The 19,169-nt window shown below is 43.1% G+C and overlaps 1 protein-coding gene across 10 annotated transcripts in view; it reads right to left on the reverse strand.

Moving 5' to 3' along the window:
• LOC109908109 (ankyrin repeat and SAM domain-containing protein 1A) overlaps window positions 1-19,169 on the reverse strand; it is a 116,858-nt gene that overhangs the window by 32,835 nt on the left and 64,854 nt on the right. For 6 of the 10 annotated variants that reach the window (XM_031794364.1, XM_020506584.2, XM_020506583.2 and 3 more), the window contains 2 exons: window positions 5,009-5,053; window positions 2,931-3,000 (listed from right to left, as the gene is read on the reverse strand). In XM_031794364.1, the coding sequence (XP_031650224.1) occupies window positions 2,931-3,000; window positions 5,009-5,053 (115 nt within the window). Of the gene's footprint in view, window positions 1-2,930; window positions 3,001-5,008; window positions 5,054-12,833; window positions 13,173-19,169 lie in introns of those variants that run through there. The other 4 variants (XM_031794366.1, XM_031794365.1, XM_020506585.2 and 1 more) reach the window with 2 other exon arrangements.

The following is a 19,169-nucleotide window of genomic DNA, read 5'->3' on the forward strand; positions in this document are numbered from 1 at the left end:
GGTGGGGTCCTTCCATTGTCTGGACTGTTCACTGTACTACTGCCTGAGATTCCTCTCTCTCTCGCTCTCTCTTTCTCGCTCACTCTGACTCCTGACTTCCAACTCGCTTGCTCTTCATCCATTACTCCCTCCCCTTCCCTTTCCCTCCCCTCTCTCCTTCTCTCTTTCTCTGAGACACCACAGGGCTGCTGTTCATTGTCTGTGAGTGTGAGCTGCTGCCATTCCTTTCAGCTACAGGGAAGCCTGCCCCTCACTGCTTTCACTTGTTCTCTGTTAGTCCCTGATCTTTTTGATCACCATCCCTTTCTTTTTTCTTTCTATATCTCTCCATCTGCCAGCAGAGAAGAATAGGACAGGGACTTGGGACAGGTTCTATAGGGACCAGCAATGGGGAACTTCACAGCTCCGCCGCTATCTACCACCACTGTGGAGAAGGAATACACTGAACTCGATCAGAAGACAGAACAGAGTCTTTTCACATGGTGTGCAACAGAAAGACAGCCTTCCTCAAAGAAGCCTTTCCTAGCAGCAGGTCCCATGATCCCATGACAGTCAACTCATTGAGATGGTGCTAAGGGGTGTGGCTGGGGGAAAATATGCTTTAGTTGATTTAGGCTCACAGAGGAAGGTTAACAACCCAAACAGCCCACAGAGCGCAGCAGAAGCCGTCCTGGGCAACAGCTTTACTGCAGTGGGCTTGCCTTATTCTTGCCTTAATGCAAGTTTGCAAGGTAAAATGAGCTCATTCCCTGAAATACATGCCTCTTAATATTTTAACAGCTCACTCCAAATGCAGACCACAACAAACAAGCGAAAAACTGCCAGAATGCAATAACGAGATGGCCAACGGTTTTCCTTTTTTCTCTTTCTTCATTGGAACATCGCCGTGGGCTTAACGTTCAAGGCTGGTTCATCTTCCTTCTGTGACTGTAAAGAAGCAGCATGTTGTGGAGAGGAGCAGAGGAGGAGGAGGCTGACAGGAATGGAGGCCATGCTTCTGGTTCACTCCCACAGTCCCTTGGTCCCTGAGTGACTATCCATCAGAGCTAAAGGACAGCTTTACAGCAGAGTAGCAGACTGTACTTTAGGCTAACATAGGTGGTATATTCAGTGCACATAATTCTGTGACTGCACAGATATCTGTTAAAATGGGTCTATAGTAAATCTAATTTACGGAAATACATTTGGTTCCTTCCAAGTTTAGCCATATTGTCCTGCAGCCACAAAGGAAACGAGGGCAAAACCAGCGAGTGGGGGGTACAGTGTCGGACCCCCAGTGAAGACATTTTGGCAGAAGTGGTATACGAATCTGGGTCAGAAAACAGTCTGAGACAGCCTTAAACCAAGGACAGCCACAGTGTGAGCCAATGGATTCATGTCCTTACAGTAAACCTTCTACTTAGGTTACATAGAACACACTGGGAATTGTTGAAAGTAATTTCTAACCATGGCTGAATAAACTCAACTATTAATCTACATTCAAAATATGGCCACGTACTTCACTGGTACTAATGTAATCTCTGGTCACCCACTATTATAACAGGTCCCTCATGTGCTATTCAAAGAGCCAACTGCCACCCGGATGGTACATTTGTGTGCCCGACTCAGTCATCACTAACATCAACCCATTCATCACTTCCTACATGCTCTCTGATTCCGAGGGGTTGGTGTTTAAATGCGGAAGACAAATTTTGGTTGAATGCATTCAGACTAGGTATGCCCCTTCCCTCTATGCCGTCAGTGTGGGTATCACGATTCATGTATTTACAGTATCTTTCAGTTCCCCGGCTTTAAGCTATTCACATGGCTCAAATGACTGGTCTCCAGGGACCATTACAAAGCCCGGCTTTAAGCTATTCACATGGCTCAAATGACTGGTCTCCAGGGACCATTACAAAGCCCGGCTTTAAGCTATTCACATGGCTCAAATGACTGGTCTCCAGGGACCATTACAAAGCCCGGCTTTAAGCTATTCACATGGCTCAAATGACTGGTCTCCAGGGACCATTACAAAGCCCGGCTTTAAACTATTCACATGGCTCAAATGACTGGTCTCCAGGGACCATTACAAAGCCCGGCTTTAAGCTATTCACATGGCTCAAATGACTGGTCTCCAGGGACCATTACAAAGCCCGGCTTTAAGCTATTCACATGGCTCAAATGACTGGTCTCCAGGGACCATTACAAAGCCCGGCTTTAAGCTATTCACATGGCTCAAATGACTGGTCTCCAGGGACCATTACAATGCCCGGCTTTAAGCTATTCACATGGCTCAAATGACTGGTCTCCAGGGACCATTACAAAGCCCAAACAACATGCACATGAAGTGGTGGGTCCCCTAAATGCCTAAAAGACACACACACCAATTGGATGCCAAGGCGTGAACAACAATGACAACTGAATTACATACTTTATTAAGACTAATGGCCATGGCTTTGGAGAAAACAGAAAGCAGTGAAATGGAACATTCTGGAGAAAAAAATGTACTTGTTGAATTATCTTGGCCAAAATAGCCAGGCGTGTAATGAAAAGGTTTTACCTTATAGCACATTGTTGGAATCACAGAGCACACCATTCTAACTGGGATGGAATGGATTACACAAGATGGTAAAGGAAGATGAAGACCTAGAGGAAAGAAACTATCAAATGTATTGATTCTCTTTATACCCAACAACAAGCAGAACTGACTATAGGAAAGATAATATAAAGCTGGACTTTGGAAAGATGGATCATGGGAGTCTTGACCAGAAAGAGAGTGTTTCAATAGTAGACCAGTGAAATATGTTCTTAAATGAAAGTGACAGGGGAAATGTAACCTGTACCATATGTTCACGAAGCAGAGTAAGTGGATGCATTGCATATGCTATGATAATACTGCATGTTAAGTTACATAAAATGCTTTGGGTCAGGGGACTGTCATCTTACCGTACCTGGGGTAGCGTACTGCTGGTCTCTGGAGAAATCGATGCCTGCGCCAATCAGCGTCATGATCTTCTCAATCTGAGGAGAGGAACAGAGCAGAGTGTCAGAGGGAAAGACAAGATGGCTGCCACACCTCTCACCAAAGGGACAATAGTTACCCACATGCATTGAATCCCACACTGCAGTACAGTAACTGTAAATGAACCCTTAAATAATGCATAATCTTGCTGACCAGACTTGTCTGAGACCGGGGGCTGTGAAAAGAGAATGGGCTAACCAATACATAGAAATGTTATTAAGAATTGATCAAAAATGGCTACGCATCTGAGTATCATGTTACAACTTCATTTTTAGAGGGACTGCAGGGAAGTCTAATTCATTTAATTTCAACATTTCTGTCTTACGAGCCTTTGCAGCCTGAAGCCAAAGCATTGTAACAATGTAGTTAGGCTCGATATTACAGCAGCAGCCAGCGAGCCATTCTTTCATTAATTCATTTACAGTACCTGATGTCAAACAGAATCAGACTTCAACAGGAAAGAACACACATTTGGTTAGAGGAAAAGAACTGGGTCTTAGATCTAGCTATTATTTCCCTACTTCAGAGAACTCTGTTTCCTTCTTTCTCCTTTCTAAATATACGACAGAAATATGGCAATCGACCCGAACCCAAGAGGACTTGTTATTGATTATTCCCCAAGAGCATGCCTCTAACACACACAGAACACACCTCCCCCATCTCATCCATCATCCAACTATAGATGATGCTCAGGTACTCTGATAAGGTATAATTCACCATGAATCCGCATAAGACCGGAAACACACACACCTGTCCCAAACCCATCTCCCTCACACTCATTCAACAGCGAAGCAGCAGTATCAACAGGCCATAGAGCAGAAAGATTAAAAATGTCACACACCAGACAGGCCGACCCAACATGAGAAATAGAATCCCCCATTCTAGTTCTGTGGACCCAGGGCAGAGACAGTCGACCAACAAACACTGCTGACAGAGCTGTCAGCCACTATCACAGTGTCCCCCAAACACTTCAGTCTCCACTTGCAGGACAAATGTGCTCCGTCATGAGAGAAGGGCTCTATTCTTTACATGAGGCCCCTTTAGTTTGGAACAGATGGCTGTTCCACATGACTGACACTTAATTCAATCAGTGATCATTTTCAAGGAGAGATGTCATTTCACACAGGAATAATTGTAGGGTTTTGATGTAAATGTCAACAATGCTTTTGCACAGATGTAAAAAAATAATTAAAAAAAAGAGGCTAAAAGTCTAAAAGCAATGGAATTTCCCTACCTAGAGCACTTTATAGTTTATGAAAAAGCCTGGTCTCTATCCAGGTGAGAGGTTCGATGCAGTGCAGAGACTAGCTATGGGCCACTCTGCGTCAGCATGTCTGATTTGAGCCTTATATAAACTCTAGTTAACAACTTAATAATACTATCTACCATTCTCAACCACTAGAACTAAAGGAAGAGATGGGAAGTAATCCCACATTATACACATCGGACCAGAATAACGAAATGTGATTGCCAGTTTCTCAGGTCAATGCACAAAGAACAGGCCTGGGCCTCTATTACGTAACCTTACATTTAAAAGGAGGAGAATGAAATGCATTAGTCCCAATTCCACATGAGAGGGCTACCTTGGAAATGAGTTTAACTGGATACCTTAGTCAGTTTGACACTTGGTGAGCAGTCAGTCTATGTATATTTCCCAGCAAAAAAAGAGTGGAAATTAGCGTTCAGAGTGATCACGGTTAAATCATCATGAGAAGAGGTAGCTAACAATTGGCGCAATAAAATAAGTTGACTATGAAAGGTCAAGCAGTGGAGCCTACTTAGGTAAGCGTCTTGCCTTACAGACAAAGCAGTGAACAACAGACTAAAAGGTTAGATTGTTAGAGTAACAAGAGTCTCACAAAAAGTTTATTCCCAAAAAAGAACAATCGTATTCACCTCCATCAATAAGAAGGACCAAGAAGAAAAGGAAAGACACACCAGAAAGAGAAGAGTACCACAGGACCAAAAAAACACCAACGGAGATATATGAAGGACATGCTCTCTTACACTTTCAGAGGACTGAGATCTCCGAGGAGGTAGTGTGGGAGGCATCTGCTGGGAGAGAGTCAGGTTGTTGTTTGGTTTTCATTTCCACATTCTCATTTTTTGGCCCAGCAGAGCAAAATGTGAGAGACCAGACCTGACTTCCTACATTTGAAGAACATTCAAAATGGAAAACCTAAAACAAAGTTCCATATGGCCATGACAAACATCCTCATTGAAAAGGAGAACATCCTGCATCAAGAAACAAACTGCAATTGTGAGAATACTTTGTTGATAAGCGATGCCCAGATCTTAATGCATATTAGAGCATTGCAGAATTCGATTTTTTGATGTTGTAAACTATGAACCAGCATCATGCAGCCATCCGGCTGATAATTTAAAGAGCTGACGTGTGTGGTAGCGCGTGTACGCGTATTACTCCACTTGCAGGACACAGCTCTATTAGAAACACCCACACACCTCTCCATGCAGTACCATCAGAGATAGCTCTCGTTTTACTGAGGGTTTTACTCTCCAGGTGTCAAACTGTTTCATGTCTTTTCTTCCATTTAGAACAATACTGGAGCTGAAGGTAGGCCCGGAACTCTCCTTGACCCTTCTTTTAACATTTTTCACTGACACTATGCACACTCACAGGACTCTACACAAGCACTCACACAAGAACACACATTCATACTGACTCTACACACACGCACTCACACACAATTATCATATACACTGCTGCTACTCTGTTTATCATACATCTTGATGCATAATCAACTTACCCCTATACATATCACTCCAGTATCCCTGCACATTGCAAATATTGTATTGGAACGGATACTGGAACTGATCCTGTATATACAGTACGAGTCATATATTTAAGATTCTTGAAAGTAGCCACCCTTTGCCTTGATGACAGCTTTGCACACTCTTGGCATTCTCTCAACCAGCTTCAAGAGGTGGTTACCTGGAATGCATTTCAATTAACAGGTGTGCCTTGTTAAAAGTTCATTTGTGGAATTATCTCAACCGGCTTCACCTGGAATGTTTTTCCAACAGTCTTGAAGGAGTTCCCAAATATGCTGAGCAGTTGTTGGCTTCTTTTCCTTCATTCTGCGGTCAAACTCATACCAAACCATCTCATTTCGGTTGAGGTCGGGTGGAGGCTAGGTCATCTGATGCCGCACTTCATTACTCTCCTTCTTAGTCAAATAGCCCTTACACAGCCTGCAGGTGTGTTGGGTCATTGTTCTGTTGAAAAACAAATGATAGCCCCACTAAGTGCAATTCTGCATTCACTGCAGAATGCTGTGGTAGCCATGCTGGTTAAGTGTTCTTGAGTTGTGTTCTTGAATTCTAAATACATTTTGAATTCTAAATAAATCACTGACAGTGTCACCAGCAAAGCACCCCCACACCATCACACCTCCTCCTCCATGCTTCATGGTGGGAACCCCACATGCGGAGATCATCTGTTTCACAAAGACACAGCGGTTGGAACCAAAAATTTGGACTGATCAGACCAAAGAACAGATTTCCACTGGTTTAATGTACATTGCTCGTGTGTCATGGCCAGAGCAAGTCTCTTCTTATTATTGGTGTCCTTTAGTAGTGGTTTATTTGCAGCAATTTGACCATGAAGCCCTCATTCACACAGTCTCCTCTGAACAGTTGATGTTGAGATGTGTCTGTTACTTGAACTCTGAAGTATTTATTTGGGCTGCAATTTCCAAGGCTGAAAACTCTAATGAACTTGTCCTCTGAAGCAGAAGTAACTCTGGGTCTTCCTTTCCTGTGGCGGTCCTCATGAGAGCCAGTTTCATCATAGCGCCTGACGGTTTTTGCGACTGCACTTGAAGAAACGTTCAAAGTTCTTGACATTTCCCAGATTGACTGACCTTCATGTCTTAAAGCAATGATGGACTGGTCATTTTTCTTTGCTTATTTGAGCTGTTCTTGCCATAATACGGACTTGGTCATTTGCCAAATAGGGAAATCTTCTGTATACCACCCCTACCTTGTCACAACACAACTGATTGACTCAAAAGCATTAAGAAGGACAGAAATTCCACAAATGAACTTTTAACTTCTCATGGCTGCAGGGGCAGTATTGAGTAGCTTGGATGAATAAGGTGCCCAGAGTAAACGGCCTGCTCCTCAGTCCCAGTTGCTAATATATGCATATTATTAGTACATTTGGATAGAAAACTCTGAAGTTTCTAAAACTGTTTGAATGATGTCTGAGTATAACAGAACTCATATGGCAGGCAGAAACCTGAGAAAAAATCCAAACAGGAAGTGGGAAATCTGAGGTTTGTAGTTTTTGAACTCAGCCCTATCGAATACACAGTGGGATATTGGTTATGTTGCACTTCCTAGTGCTTCCACTAGATGTCAGCCATGTTTAGAAACTTGAATAAGGCTTCTACTGTGATGTGGGGCCGGATGAGAGCTCTTTGCGTGGCAGAGAGCCATGTCCTGGTCATACGCATTTCACATGAGAGTGACCTGCGTTCCATGGCTTTTCTACAGACAATGGAATGCTCCAGATGGAACGTTATTGAAGTTTTATGATAAAAACATCCTAAAGATTGATTCTATACTTAGTTTGAAATGTTTCTACGACGTGTAATATAACTTTTTGAACTTTTCGTCCGACGTTCGGCTGGACCTGCACGAGCGTTTGGATTTGTGTACTAAACGCCCTAACAAAAGTAGCTACTTGGACATAAATAATGGACATTATCGAACAAATCAAACATTTATTGTGGAACTAGGATTCCTGGGAGTGCATTCTGATGAAGATCATCAAAGGTAAGGGAATATTTATAATGTTATTTCTGATTTCTGTTGACTCCAACATGGCGGATAAATCTTTTTTTTTTTTTCCTGAGCGCCGTTCTCAGATTATTGCATGCTTTGCTTTTTCCGTATAGTTTTTTTGAAATCTGACACAGCGGTTGCATTAAGGAGAGGTATATCAATAATTCCATGTGTAACACTTGTATTTTCATCATTTATGATGAGTATTTCTGTAAAATTGATGTAGCAATGCAAAATCACTGGATGTTTTTGGAACTAGTGAACGTAACGCGCCAATGTAAACTGAATTTTTGATATAAATATGAACTTTATCAAACAAAAGATACATGTATTGTGTAACATGAAGTCCTATGAGTGTCATCTGATGAAGATCATCAAAGGTTAGTGATTAATTTTTTCTCTCTATTTGTGCCTTTTGTGACTCCTATCTCTGGCTGGAAAAAAGGCTGTATTTTTCTGTGGCTTGGTGGTGACCTAACATAATATATATATTTTTATTTGGTTACACTTTTTGGTTACTACATGAGTACATATGTGTTATTTCATAGTTTTGATGTCTTCACTATTATTCTACAATGTAGAAAATATAAAAAATAAAAGACATCCTGGAATGATAGGTGTGTCCAAACTTTTGACTGGTACTGTAGCTTACTGGCACTGACCCTGGAACTGTTCCTGTATATAGCTTACTGGCACTGACCCTGGAACTGTTCCTGTATATAGCTTACTGGGACTGACCCTCGAACTGTTCCTGTATATAGCTTACTGGCACTGACCCTGGAACTGTTCCTGTATATAGCTTACTTACTTCTTGTGTTTTTCTTTCTCGTGTTTTTGTTCTACTTCATAGTCCTACTGATATTGATTACCGCATTGTTGGGAAAAAGCTTGTAAGAAAGGCATTTCACTGTACTTGTGCATGTGACAATAACTTGAAACTTGCTCATCAACAGAAATGAACATAGCCTAACAAGCATAAACACATTTTAACCTGTAAAAACATGCGGCAGGTTGCAAATGGGACTATGACAGCAAGCGACAAGCTGGCTGGCACGCCGGCTGACTCATTCAGGTAGCCTAATTTGAAACAGATGGGACTAAACTACCTTTCCCATCACCATCTGCTGGTTCTCCATATCGGCCTTAACTGGCAGCCTCCATACTGGCTCTCCTCTCTGTGTGCTCACTAAGGATGAGGCACATGCATGCTCAAAAGAAAGGGGACAAGAGGGTTTAGCCTGAACCATCTGTGGAATAGGGGGGTTCACTCAGCTTTTTGATCCCACTCTTTTCGCTCTGCCCCTCCCTCCTCATTAACTAGTCCCCTCCATGGCACTGGCACTGTTCTCTTTACAATGAAAAAGACATGGAATGACAGATCCCTCCCCCATTATAGATAGATAGGCTATGTACAGTGCCTTCGAAAAGTATTCAGACCCCTTGACTTTTTCCACATTTTGTTATGTAACAGTCTTATTCTAAAATGTATTAAATTGTTTGTTTTTTACGCTCAATCTTCACACAATACCGCATAATGACAAAGCAAAAACAGGTTTGTAGGAAAACAGAAATATCACATTTATATAAGAATTCAGACCCTTTAAATCAGTACTTTGTTGAAGTGACTTTGGGAACGATTCCAGCCTTGAGTCTTCTTGGGTATGACGCTACACACTTGGCTCCCCAATATTTGGGGAGTGTCTCCCATTTTTCTCTGGAGATCCTCTCAAGCTCTGTCAGGTTGGATGGGGAGCATTGCTGCACAGCTATTTTCATGTCTCTCCAGAGATGTTCGATCGGGTTCAAGCCCGGACTCTGGCTGGGCCACTCAAGGACATTCAGACTTGTCCCAAAGCCACTCATGCATGGTCTTGGCTATGTGCTTATGGTCGTTGTCCTGTTGGAAGGTGAACCTTCACACCGGTCTGAGGTCCTGAGCACTGTGGAGCAGGTTTTCATCAAGTATCTCTCTGTACTTTGCTCTGTTCATCTTTGCCTCGATATTGACTAGTCTCCCAGTCCCATCCGCTGAAAAACATCCCTACAGCGTGCCAGATTTACTCCAGATGTGACACTTAGTAGTATTCAGGACAAACAGTTCAATCTTGGTTTCATCAGACCAGAGAATCTTGTTTCTCATGGTCTAAGAGTCTTTAGGTGCCTTTTGGCAAACTCCAAGCTGGCTGTCATGTGCCTTTTACTGAAGAGTGGCTTCCATCTGGCCACTCTACCATGAAGGCCTGATTGGTGGAGTGCTGCAGAAATGGTTGTCCTTCTGGAAGGTTCTCCCATCTCCACAGAGGAACTCTGGAGCTCTGTCAGAATGACCATCGGGTTCTTGGTCACCTCCCTGACCAAGACCCTTCTCCCCCGATTGCTCAGTTTGGCCGGTCGGAGAGCTCTTGGAAGAGTCTTGGTGGTTTCAAACTTGTTACATTTAAGAATGATGGAGGCCACTGTGTTCTTCAGAAATGTTTTGGTACCCTTCCCCAGATCTGTGCCTAGAAACAATCCTGTCTCGGAGCTCTAGGGTTGGTTTTTGATCTGACATGCACTGTCAACTGTGGGATCTTATATAGAGAGGTGTGTGCCTTTCCAAATCATGTCCAATCAATTGAATTTACCAAAGGTGGACTCCAATCAAGTTGTAGAAACGTCTCAAGGATGATCAATGAAAACAGGTTGCACCTGATCTCAATTTCGAGTCTCATAGCAAGGGGTCTGAATACTTATGTAAATAAGGTATTTATGTTTCCTAAAAACCTGTTTTCGCTTTGTCATTATGGGGTATTGTGTTTAGATTGCTGAGGATTATTTTTAATTTAATTAATTTTAGAACAAGGCTGTAACATTTGGAAAAAGTCAAGGGGTCCGAATGTGTTTTAGACACTCATGAGCAGGGATGTTTATTTTCAAACAGGACAGGTTTATTATGTAGAACTCTATCGGGGAGGAGGAGCGTTGGGAATGAGAAAGAAATCAAATAACTATGAGAACAATGGATGTCATAACCATATATCATGCTGAATAAAAGACAAAAAGCTCCATAAGGATACCTTCCTTAATACTGGTTTTCTCACAGGATGAGGACATTATTTTCTAAATATCTATTTATAGCTTGTGTAAAATATAATTTAGTTCACTCTAGTGTCCATAAATGTCATTGCATTGCTTCCCTTCCAAACCTGATGTTGCAATTAAACGGAGAGATTGATGAGTTGGGACAATTATCACTCTGTGGAGGAATGCTAGGTCTCCTGTAAAGTGGTTACACAAAGCTCTAAGTGTGGCATGCCCAGATAAAGATGACAGGACTGTGGCTTCATTCAGATCTATAGGCTCTCTGTTTGCCTGCAGAATAAAACCCTTGAGTGTCATCAGTTCCCAGTAATGAGCAGTTTTGGACAATACAGCCCAGCCAGCATCCTCTGTCTGTCTGAGTGGCTGTGCTATATGCTGCTGTCTGGTAATCTAGCTAGGAGCTGTGGCTCTCAGGGGAAACTGCTAGAGTAATGTTATGCTACATTATTTCATGGAGGAGATGTCTGGATTCTATCTCCCCCTCTAGAACCTGACTGCCAAACCCTGTACCTCTCTGTAATGGTCTACCAGCCTGTGATTCAGGACAATACCCTGAATACACCTCCTCCGAGCATATGGGACCCGAAAGGTGCCAATAGGAAGAAATGATTGATTACTGTACATCACACAACTGTATACACACACCAAGCTGTGCTCCGACACACACAGACACACATATGCACCCAACACACACACACACACACACACACACACACACACACACACACTACACGGTGCTAGCACCATTCAACCTTGATATTTTGGCACCCTTCATCCAACATAAGAATCAGCTTTCAAGGCTGCAGTTGGCTGGCTGTGACAGACAGGTCTAATATACTGTGAGACTAAGTAAATACATCCTGATCTGAGCAGAGGATATAACGGCCTGGTGGTTCCTCAAGGTACGGCCTATAGGCCTAAATACACAGCCAAGGAAGCTTCTCACTGGGATAGATACTCATAACCAAACACAGAGCTGAGACAAGAGAGAAGGTTTTAATCCATATATAGGTCCTAGAGACACATCCATTGTGAGAGGGGCTCTCTAGTGTCTATGTGCACCATCGACCTGATAGGATGAGAAGAGGTCAGAGGTCAGGGGGGTGTTAAAGGTCAACAGCTGAGGAGGGAGTGGGTTAGCTACCAGGCGGGGTTGGGGTCAGAGTGATGGAGATAAAAATTTCAGAAAGAGGGAGCGAGATGGAAATGGAGTGAGAGTGATAGAGAGAGAGACAAAGACAGAGAGAGCCCTTAGGCACCGAGACCCAGGGCCAACTGGCAGAGTGTGTTGGAGGTAAAATAAAGGTCTTCAAATGGAAAGCGTGCCCAGATCTAGGAGCCGAGCCTCACATTAGCAAGCTGGCTCCGAGAGCAGGGCCTGGAGAGGCCATTCAGAGGGCCTAAACACTAACACAACACCCTCTGAACAGGTGCCACGGGATCTACACTGACACCGGTACACAGCACAATCAATAGTCTCCACCAACTGCCCCAGAGTGACCCTCCGTTGGTCACCCCAGGCGATGAGAGTTTGGTTTGCTCCCAGCAGCAGGTCCTAACCCACAGCATGGGGATTTAACTCTTATTTCTACAGGGTCTCAGGCCATCTCCTCTCTCAGAGGGAGAATCTGGGAAAAGAGCTTAACCCGCTCCAAACAAACAGAGTGCTAACAGATACAGAAAAACAATCATAACAACATTGATATACTCTCAGCCTGTGGAGTTTAAAATGCCACAGAAGATTAGGCAGAAGTCTTCATCAATGAGGTTGGCTAAAGTAGGAAAACATCCTTGGCTTAGTTAATAAGATGGAAAAGAAAATGTTACAATATTATTAATATTCATGAAAAAATATCCTAAAAGAAAAAGGAGGTAGACTACAACATAATTTCTATTAATGTAAAATTGAAAGACACTGTGTAAAGAGAATCAATATACTCACAAAAGCTGGCTTCATAGTGGCCATGGGATCCGTGGGGAGCAGGGCAAGAAACGAAGCAAAAGTGAAGTGGGCTGTTCGATGACTATCCTTTCGTCTCAGTCTCTGTCTATGTGTCGCTCTCCCGCTCTCTTTCTTCTCTCTCTATCCCCTCCCATCTGTGGGTCTACTCTAACTGGCCCAAACAATGTATCCCCTGGATTGTCATGTTCAGTATGATCCTAAGTCTGAGACAAACCTGCATTAGCATGGGCTTTAAAACACACACACCATAACACACACACACACACACTTAAATGCAGATGCGCAGGCCAAGACATGCAAGTAAAATCTTCTCGTCTGTAAAGGCAGGCTGTGTGTGTAAAGAGGAGAGGGTGTGAGAAAAGGAGGAGTTAGCAGACCCAGGCACACAATGAAATAGCTTTTTTTGGTGCCCTGGGACCCCCTCGTCCACACGCTGTCACACAGCTCAGTAGAGTGTTCCAGAGCAGCCAGCCGTGACCAGCAAGATGGCCGCCCGCAGCCAGGCTGGCTGCTCCTCACAGCAACAGTAGGGAGGGAGAGACGGCTAAGAGAGGGATAGAGAAAATAGAGAAGGGCTACACTTTAAAAACTGAACTATTTACAGAGGATATTCGCAGGCTTCTAAATAACTAAAACAAAGGATGGGGAAAGTTAGAAAACATACTTTTGCTTAATATTGCTTTCATTTGTTAAACATTCCATCAATGGTGCAGACCGAGTACTTGAGGTTTTCTTGAAAACAGTGCGAGAACAGAGTTTCAGCTTGAGAAATTGCTCTTTGCTAAGAAGCAATTTGTTTATTTTGGGCCATTTTAATTGAAAACAATCACAGTAAGGTATTTAATTCTTACCCAGAAATTATTTGATGTTGAGATAAAAATGCCTGCATTAGACCTTTAAGAAAACTGTCCAATGGGTAATGAGTTAGGTATAATATAACCCAGGGCAACCCCTCCTGGGTGACTGAGCATTACAGCCCTATTACCTATTCAATAGACAAAAAAAAGAAGAAATAGAAAAGTAATGAAAAGGAGGACATTAAAAAAAAGAATCTGAAAATGAACTTTTTCTTGCCAAAAGAAAGAACTTGCATACCGTACTCCCTCTTACACACACATACGCATCACGGACAGGCTACATGCTAATCCGAGTGATGCGTTGAAAGGCAACATTTGGCTGTTATCTTGAACACCGCAGCTCAGGGTTTTTGCATTAGCATTTACCTCTGCGGTTCTTGAGCAAACTGTCAACTCTCCGGTCTGCTACACCGCAATAAGTGATCCTACCTGACCAGCTGACAACCTTCAGGCTGAGGGGGTGACAGAGAGAGCGACAGGGAGCCTGTGAATACAGACAAGGCGGCAATAATGGGCGTTATAGGAACTGAGATCTCTGGTAACCTTCAAACCTTTACATGAAAGGTGTGTGAAGAAAAAAAAGAGATGGTCTTTTAAATGTTGTAATATGAAGCAATGCTGACACTACTCATAGGAGGCACAAGTACTCAAAACAGGTCAGGGCACTCAAGAGGTTGCAGTACGTAAATGAACACAACAGAAGTTCTCCTCGTACCAACTTAGATTCTGTCACACAGGAACACAACTCCATCTCAAATCAAATCAAAGCTTATTTGTCACGTGCGCCGAATACAAGGTGTAGGTAGACCTTACAGTGAAATGGATACTTACAAGCCCCTAACCAACAGTGCAATTTTAAAGCAAAAAATAGCTATTAGTTAAACAATAGATAAGTAAAGAAATACAAATAAAAAAAACAGTAAAATGACAGTGAAAATAACAGTAGCGAGGCTATATACAGGTGGTACCGGTACAGAGTCAATGTGCAGGGGCACCAGTTAGTTGGGCTAATTGAGGTAATATGTACATGTTCTCTACCGTTCAAAAGCTTGGGGTCACTTAGAAATGTATTTGTTTTTGAAAGAAAAGCACATTTTTTGTTCATTAAAAAAACATTGATCAGAAATACAGTGTAGACATTGTTAATGTTGTAAATTACTATTGTAGCTGGAAACAACAGATTTTTAATGGAATGTCTACATAGGCGTACAGAGGCCCATTATCAGCAACCATCACTCCTGTGTTCCAATGGCACCTTGCGTTAGCTAATCCAAGTTGATCATTTTAAAAGGGTAATTGATCATCAGAAAACCCTTTTGCAATTATGTTAGCACAGCTGAAAACTGTTGTTCTGATTAAAGAAGCAATACAACTGGCCTTCTCTAGACTAGTTGAGTATCTGGAGCGTCAGCATTTGTGGGTTCGATTACAGGCTCAAAATGGCCAGAAACAAAGCACTTTCTTCTGAAACTCGTCAGTCTATTCTTGTTCTGAGAAATTAAGGCTAAAGAAATTGCCAATTAAACAGTGCAAACTGGCTCTAACCAGAATAGAAAGAGGAGCTGGAGGCCCTGATGCACAACTGAGCAAGAGGACAAGTACATTTAGTGTCTAGTTTGAGAAACAGACGCCTCACAAGTCCTCAACTGGCAGCTTCATTAAATAGTACCCGCAAAACACCAGTCTCAACGTCAACAGTGAAGAGGCGACTCCGGGATGCTGGCCTTCTAGGCAGAGTTGCAAAGAAAAGGCCTCATCTCAGACTTGCCAATAAAAAGAAAAGATTAAGATGGGCGGGACACAATGCAAATAGTCCGGATAGCTATTTGATTACCTGTTCAGGAGTCTTATGGCTTGGGGGTAAAAGCTGTTGAGAAGCCTTTTGGTCCTAGACTAAGGTCTCCGGTACAGCTTGCCATGCGGTAGCAGAGAGAACAGTCTACGACTGGGGTGGCTGGGGTCTATGACTATTTTTTGGGCTTTCCTCTGACGCCTGGTGTAGAGGTTCTGGGTGGCAGGCAGCTTGCCCTCTGTAGTGCCTTGTGGTCGGAGGCCGAGCAGTTGCCGTACCAGGCAGTGATGCAACCAGTTAGGATGCTCTCGATGATGCAGCTGTAGAACCTTTTGAGGATCTGAGGACCCATGCCAAATCTGTTCAGTCTCCCGAGGGGGAATAGGTGTGTTTAGACCATTCTAGTTTGTTGGTGATGTGGACAGAAAGGAACTTGAAGCTCTCAACCTATTCTACTACAGCTCCGTCAATGAGAATGGGGGTGTGCTAGGTCCTCCTTTTCCTTTTCTGATCAGGCCGACCACTGTCATCTGCAAACTTAATGATGGTGTTGGAGTCGTGTCTGGCCATGCAGTCGTGGGTGAACAGGGAGTACAGGAGGGGACTGAGCACTCACCCCTGAGGGGCTCCAGTGTTGAGGATCAGCGTGGCAGATGTGTTGCTACCTACCCTCACCACCTGGGGAGGCCCATCAGAAAGTCCAGGATCCAGTTGCAGAGGGAGGTGTTTAGTCCCATGATCTTTAGCTGCTCTGTGACTAGATCCTGCCACAGGCAAGGGAACACTAGTCTCCAAGTGATAACCCTCTTCTTTCCTTTGCTGCTTAGGTTCAACTCCTACATTACGCAACCCGATCCATTGAGGCTATTCTCATTGACGGACATTTAAGGAGAGCAGTGTAACGAGATTTCAATTTACACAAAATGTTCAGTTTACATTACATCCTTGCCTTACCTTTTGTTGTGATTGGCAACGTGACATTCTTATTAAGCTCAGTCAAATCAGATCTAAATATCTAACTGTAGAATAGACATAGAATAGACAGACTGTATAATAAGGATGAGCTGACCAGGAAATAACATCTGCAGGAGTATAGCTGGTGCTGCTCTGATCAGTAGGGAGCTGCTGTGGTGTGGCATCTCCTCTTCCTATCGCCACACAACTGCATCATGACTTAATCCACAGGCAGCCTCTAGGAAAGGCCGAATCCCATCTTCCAGCTCCAGGACTTCATAAGGAGAGGTGTTCAATCAAGCTGTGGGTGATTACAGTGTACAGAGTCGGATCGGGCTCCTGTGTCACTCATAATGTAGGCTAGTCCCAGTAGCTACAGTATCATCAGGAGGGTATAAAGTATCCTCATATTGCTGAACGTTTCAGCAGGGGAACTAAAGATTCAAGCTGGCAAGCTGTTCCAGTCTGGTGACCCCATTACCCACTTGGGACGGAATGCTCTACAACAGAGAGAAGAACCACACTGATAATACTAACACTGTGCCTGCAGGAGGGGACTGGAATGACAGAGCATTTTGAAGTAATGGGACAAAGTTAATTCTGTGCAACTTCTAATGAACTGCATCTATTTAGAAAGTGAATGCCCTTGACGACAGCTGTGACAGACGTATTCATGAAGTTCACAGCATAACATTTGACCAGTAGCTTCATGAAAGTAATTTAACTGGTGAATGAATACATTTACTATGTCTTACAGTTGTACAAACAGAATGTTATGACTGGAGTCTCGATACAAAAGTGAAACAATCTTCCCTTCCTCTCTCTCCCACTGTCAGAGTGTTATAGACTGGTCGTTCTTCCAATTACATTGAAAGAATTACAGGACAAAATACAAAAGCCTCCAACCCAAAAAGGTCTGTGGTGTTGATAGTAGGGATGCACAATATATCGGTAAGCATATCGGAATCAGACGATTTTAGCTAAAAATGGAAACATTGGCAAAAAAAATATAGCGTTACACGTGCAACACAGCATTCCTAACCTAGCCCACAATGTCTGCCGTGTGGATCGAGCAGTCAACAAATCGAGCAACTCAAATCATTTGAAAGAGTAATAAAATTACAGGGAGACATCACAAAGGCAAAATCCATTAAAGCCAAGATAATAGCATTCATTGCCCTTTACAATCAACCGTTCTCTGTCGTGGGTGATGTTGGCTTTGGCCGACTAGTCGAGCACCGGCACACACTACCAAGTAGGCGCTGTTTTTCAAATGTTGCCCTACCGGAGTTACACAGTATTTTTGAAACTCACATCCATGAGCTAACGTTACTTGCTATGGGCGTCACTGCTATTAGTTTCACGACTGACATTTGGACCAGTGATGTCAACCCCATGAGCATTATTAGTCTGACAGCACAGTGGGTCGACGAGGATTTCGTACTGAGGAAAGCCGCATTGCATGCTCAAGAATGTGCTGGTTCTCTCATAACGCTGCAGCTATTTCAATGGCATTTGAGAACATGTTTGAAACTTGTAAACATGAACACTCCCAGCACCATTCGAACAACTGACTGGAGGAATAAGCTCAACTGCATCTGCAGCAGACGTGATACCCTGTCATGTGAATGAAACGCCTGCTCAACAAAAATGTCAACACAGACCGTTGGGTTAACTTGGAAATGTACTCTACTAGAGACTGTGAACAAGCGATTTGGTGGCATTCTCTCTGAGCCTCAACTGTGTCGCCACCATTCTCGATGCTAGGTACAAGGACCGCTACTTCGATGCAGACAAGAAACAGGGTTTATCCTGTTTGAGACTGAACAAATGAACAATGAAACAGCACAGGAAGTAAGTGAAAGAAATAGGTTTTGATTATGTTTTACTGGGGACATATGTAAATGCCAACAAAATAAGTTTTCGGTCAGGATGTGTAGTGTGTGTGTGTGTTTTTCAACTATTTAACTATTTAACAGGGCACTAGAACAGTCTGCAGGCACCCAGCCTCACCCAAACTAGAATCTGAGGTCAAATGTCTACTGAAGATCTGGTGCTTTCATCTCCAAACAAGGAGGGCCTAGATTAGCACGTTGATCTTCTCCAAAGATTCTGTCCGATCTGGGCCCTGACAGTGAATCTCAGTAAGACAAAATTAATGGTGTTCCAAAAAAGGTCCAGTTGCCAGGACAACAAATACAAATTCCACCTAAACACCCATTGCCCTAGAGAACACAAAAAACTATCGGCCTAAACATCAGCACCACAGGTAACTTCCACAAAGCTGTGAACAATCTGAGAGACAAGGCAAGAAGGGCCTATGCCATCAAAAGGAACATAAAATCCAACAATCCAATTAGGATCTGGCAAAAAAAAATACTTATAGAATAAGTTATAGAACCCATTGCCCTCGACAGTTGTGAGGTCTGGAGACCACTCAACAACCAAGAATTCACAAAAATGGGACAAACACCAAACTGAGACTCTGCATGTGGAATTCTGGAAAAACATTCTCTGTGTACAACATAAAACACCAAATAATTAATGCAGAGCAGAATTGGGACGATACCAGCTAATTATCAAAATCCAGAAAAGACAATCACCTAAAAGATCAGATGAACCTGGAGAAGAGTCCACTCAGCAAGCTGGTCCTGGGCCTCTGTTCACAAACAAACACACCCCACAGAGCCCCAGGACAGCAACACAATTAGA

The sequence above is a fragment of the Oncorhynchus kisutch genome, linkage group LG17 (assembly GCF_002021735.2).
Source record: "Oncorhynchus kisutch isolate 150728-3 linkage group LG17, Okis_V2, whole genome shotgun sequence".
NCBI classification, from domain to species: Eukaryota; Metazoa; Chordata; class Actinopteri; order Salmoniformes; family Salmonidae; genus Oncorhynchus; species Oncorhynchus kisutch.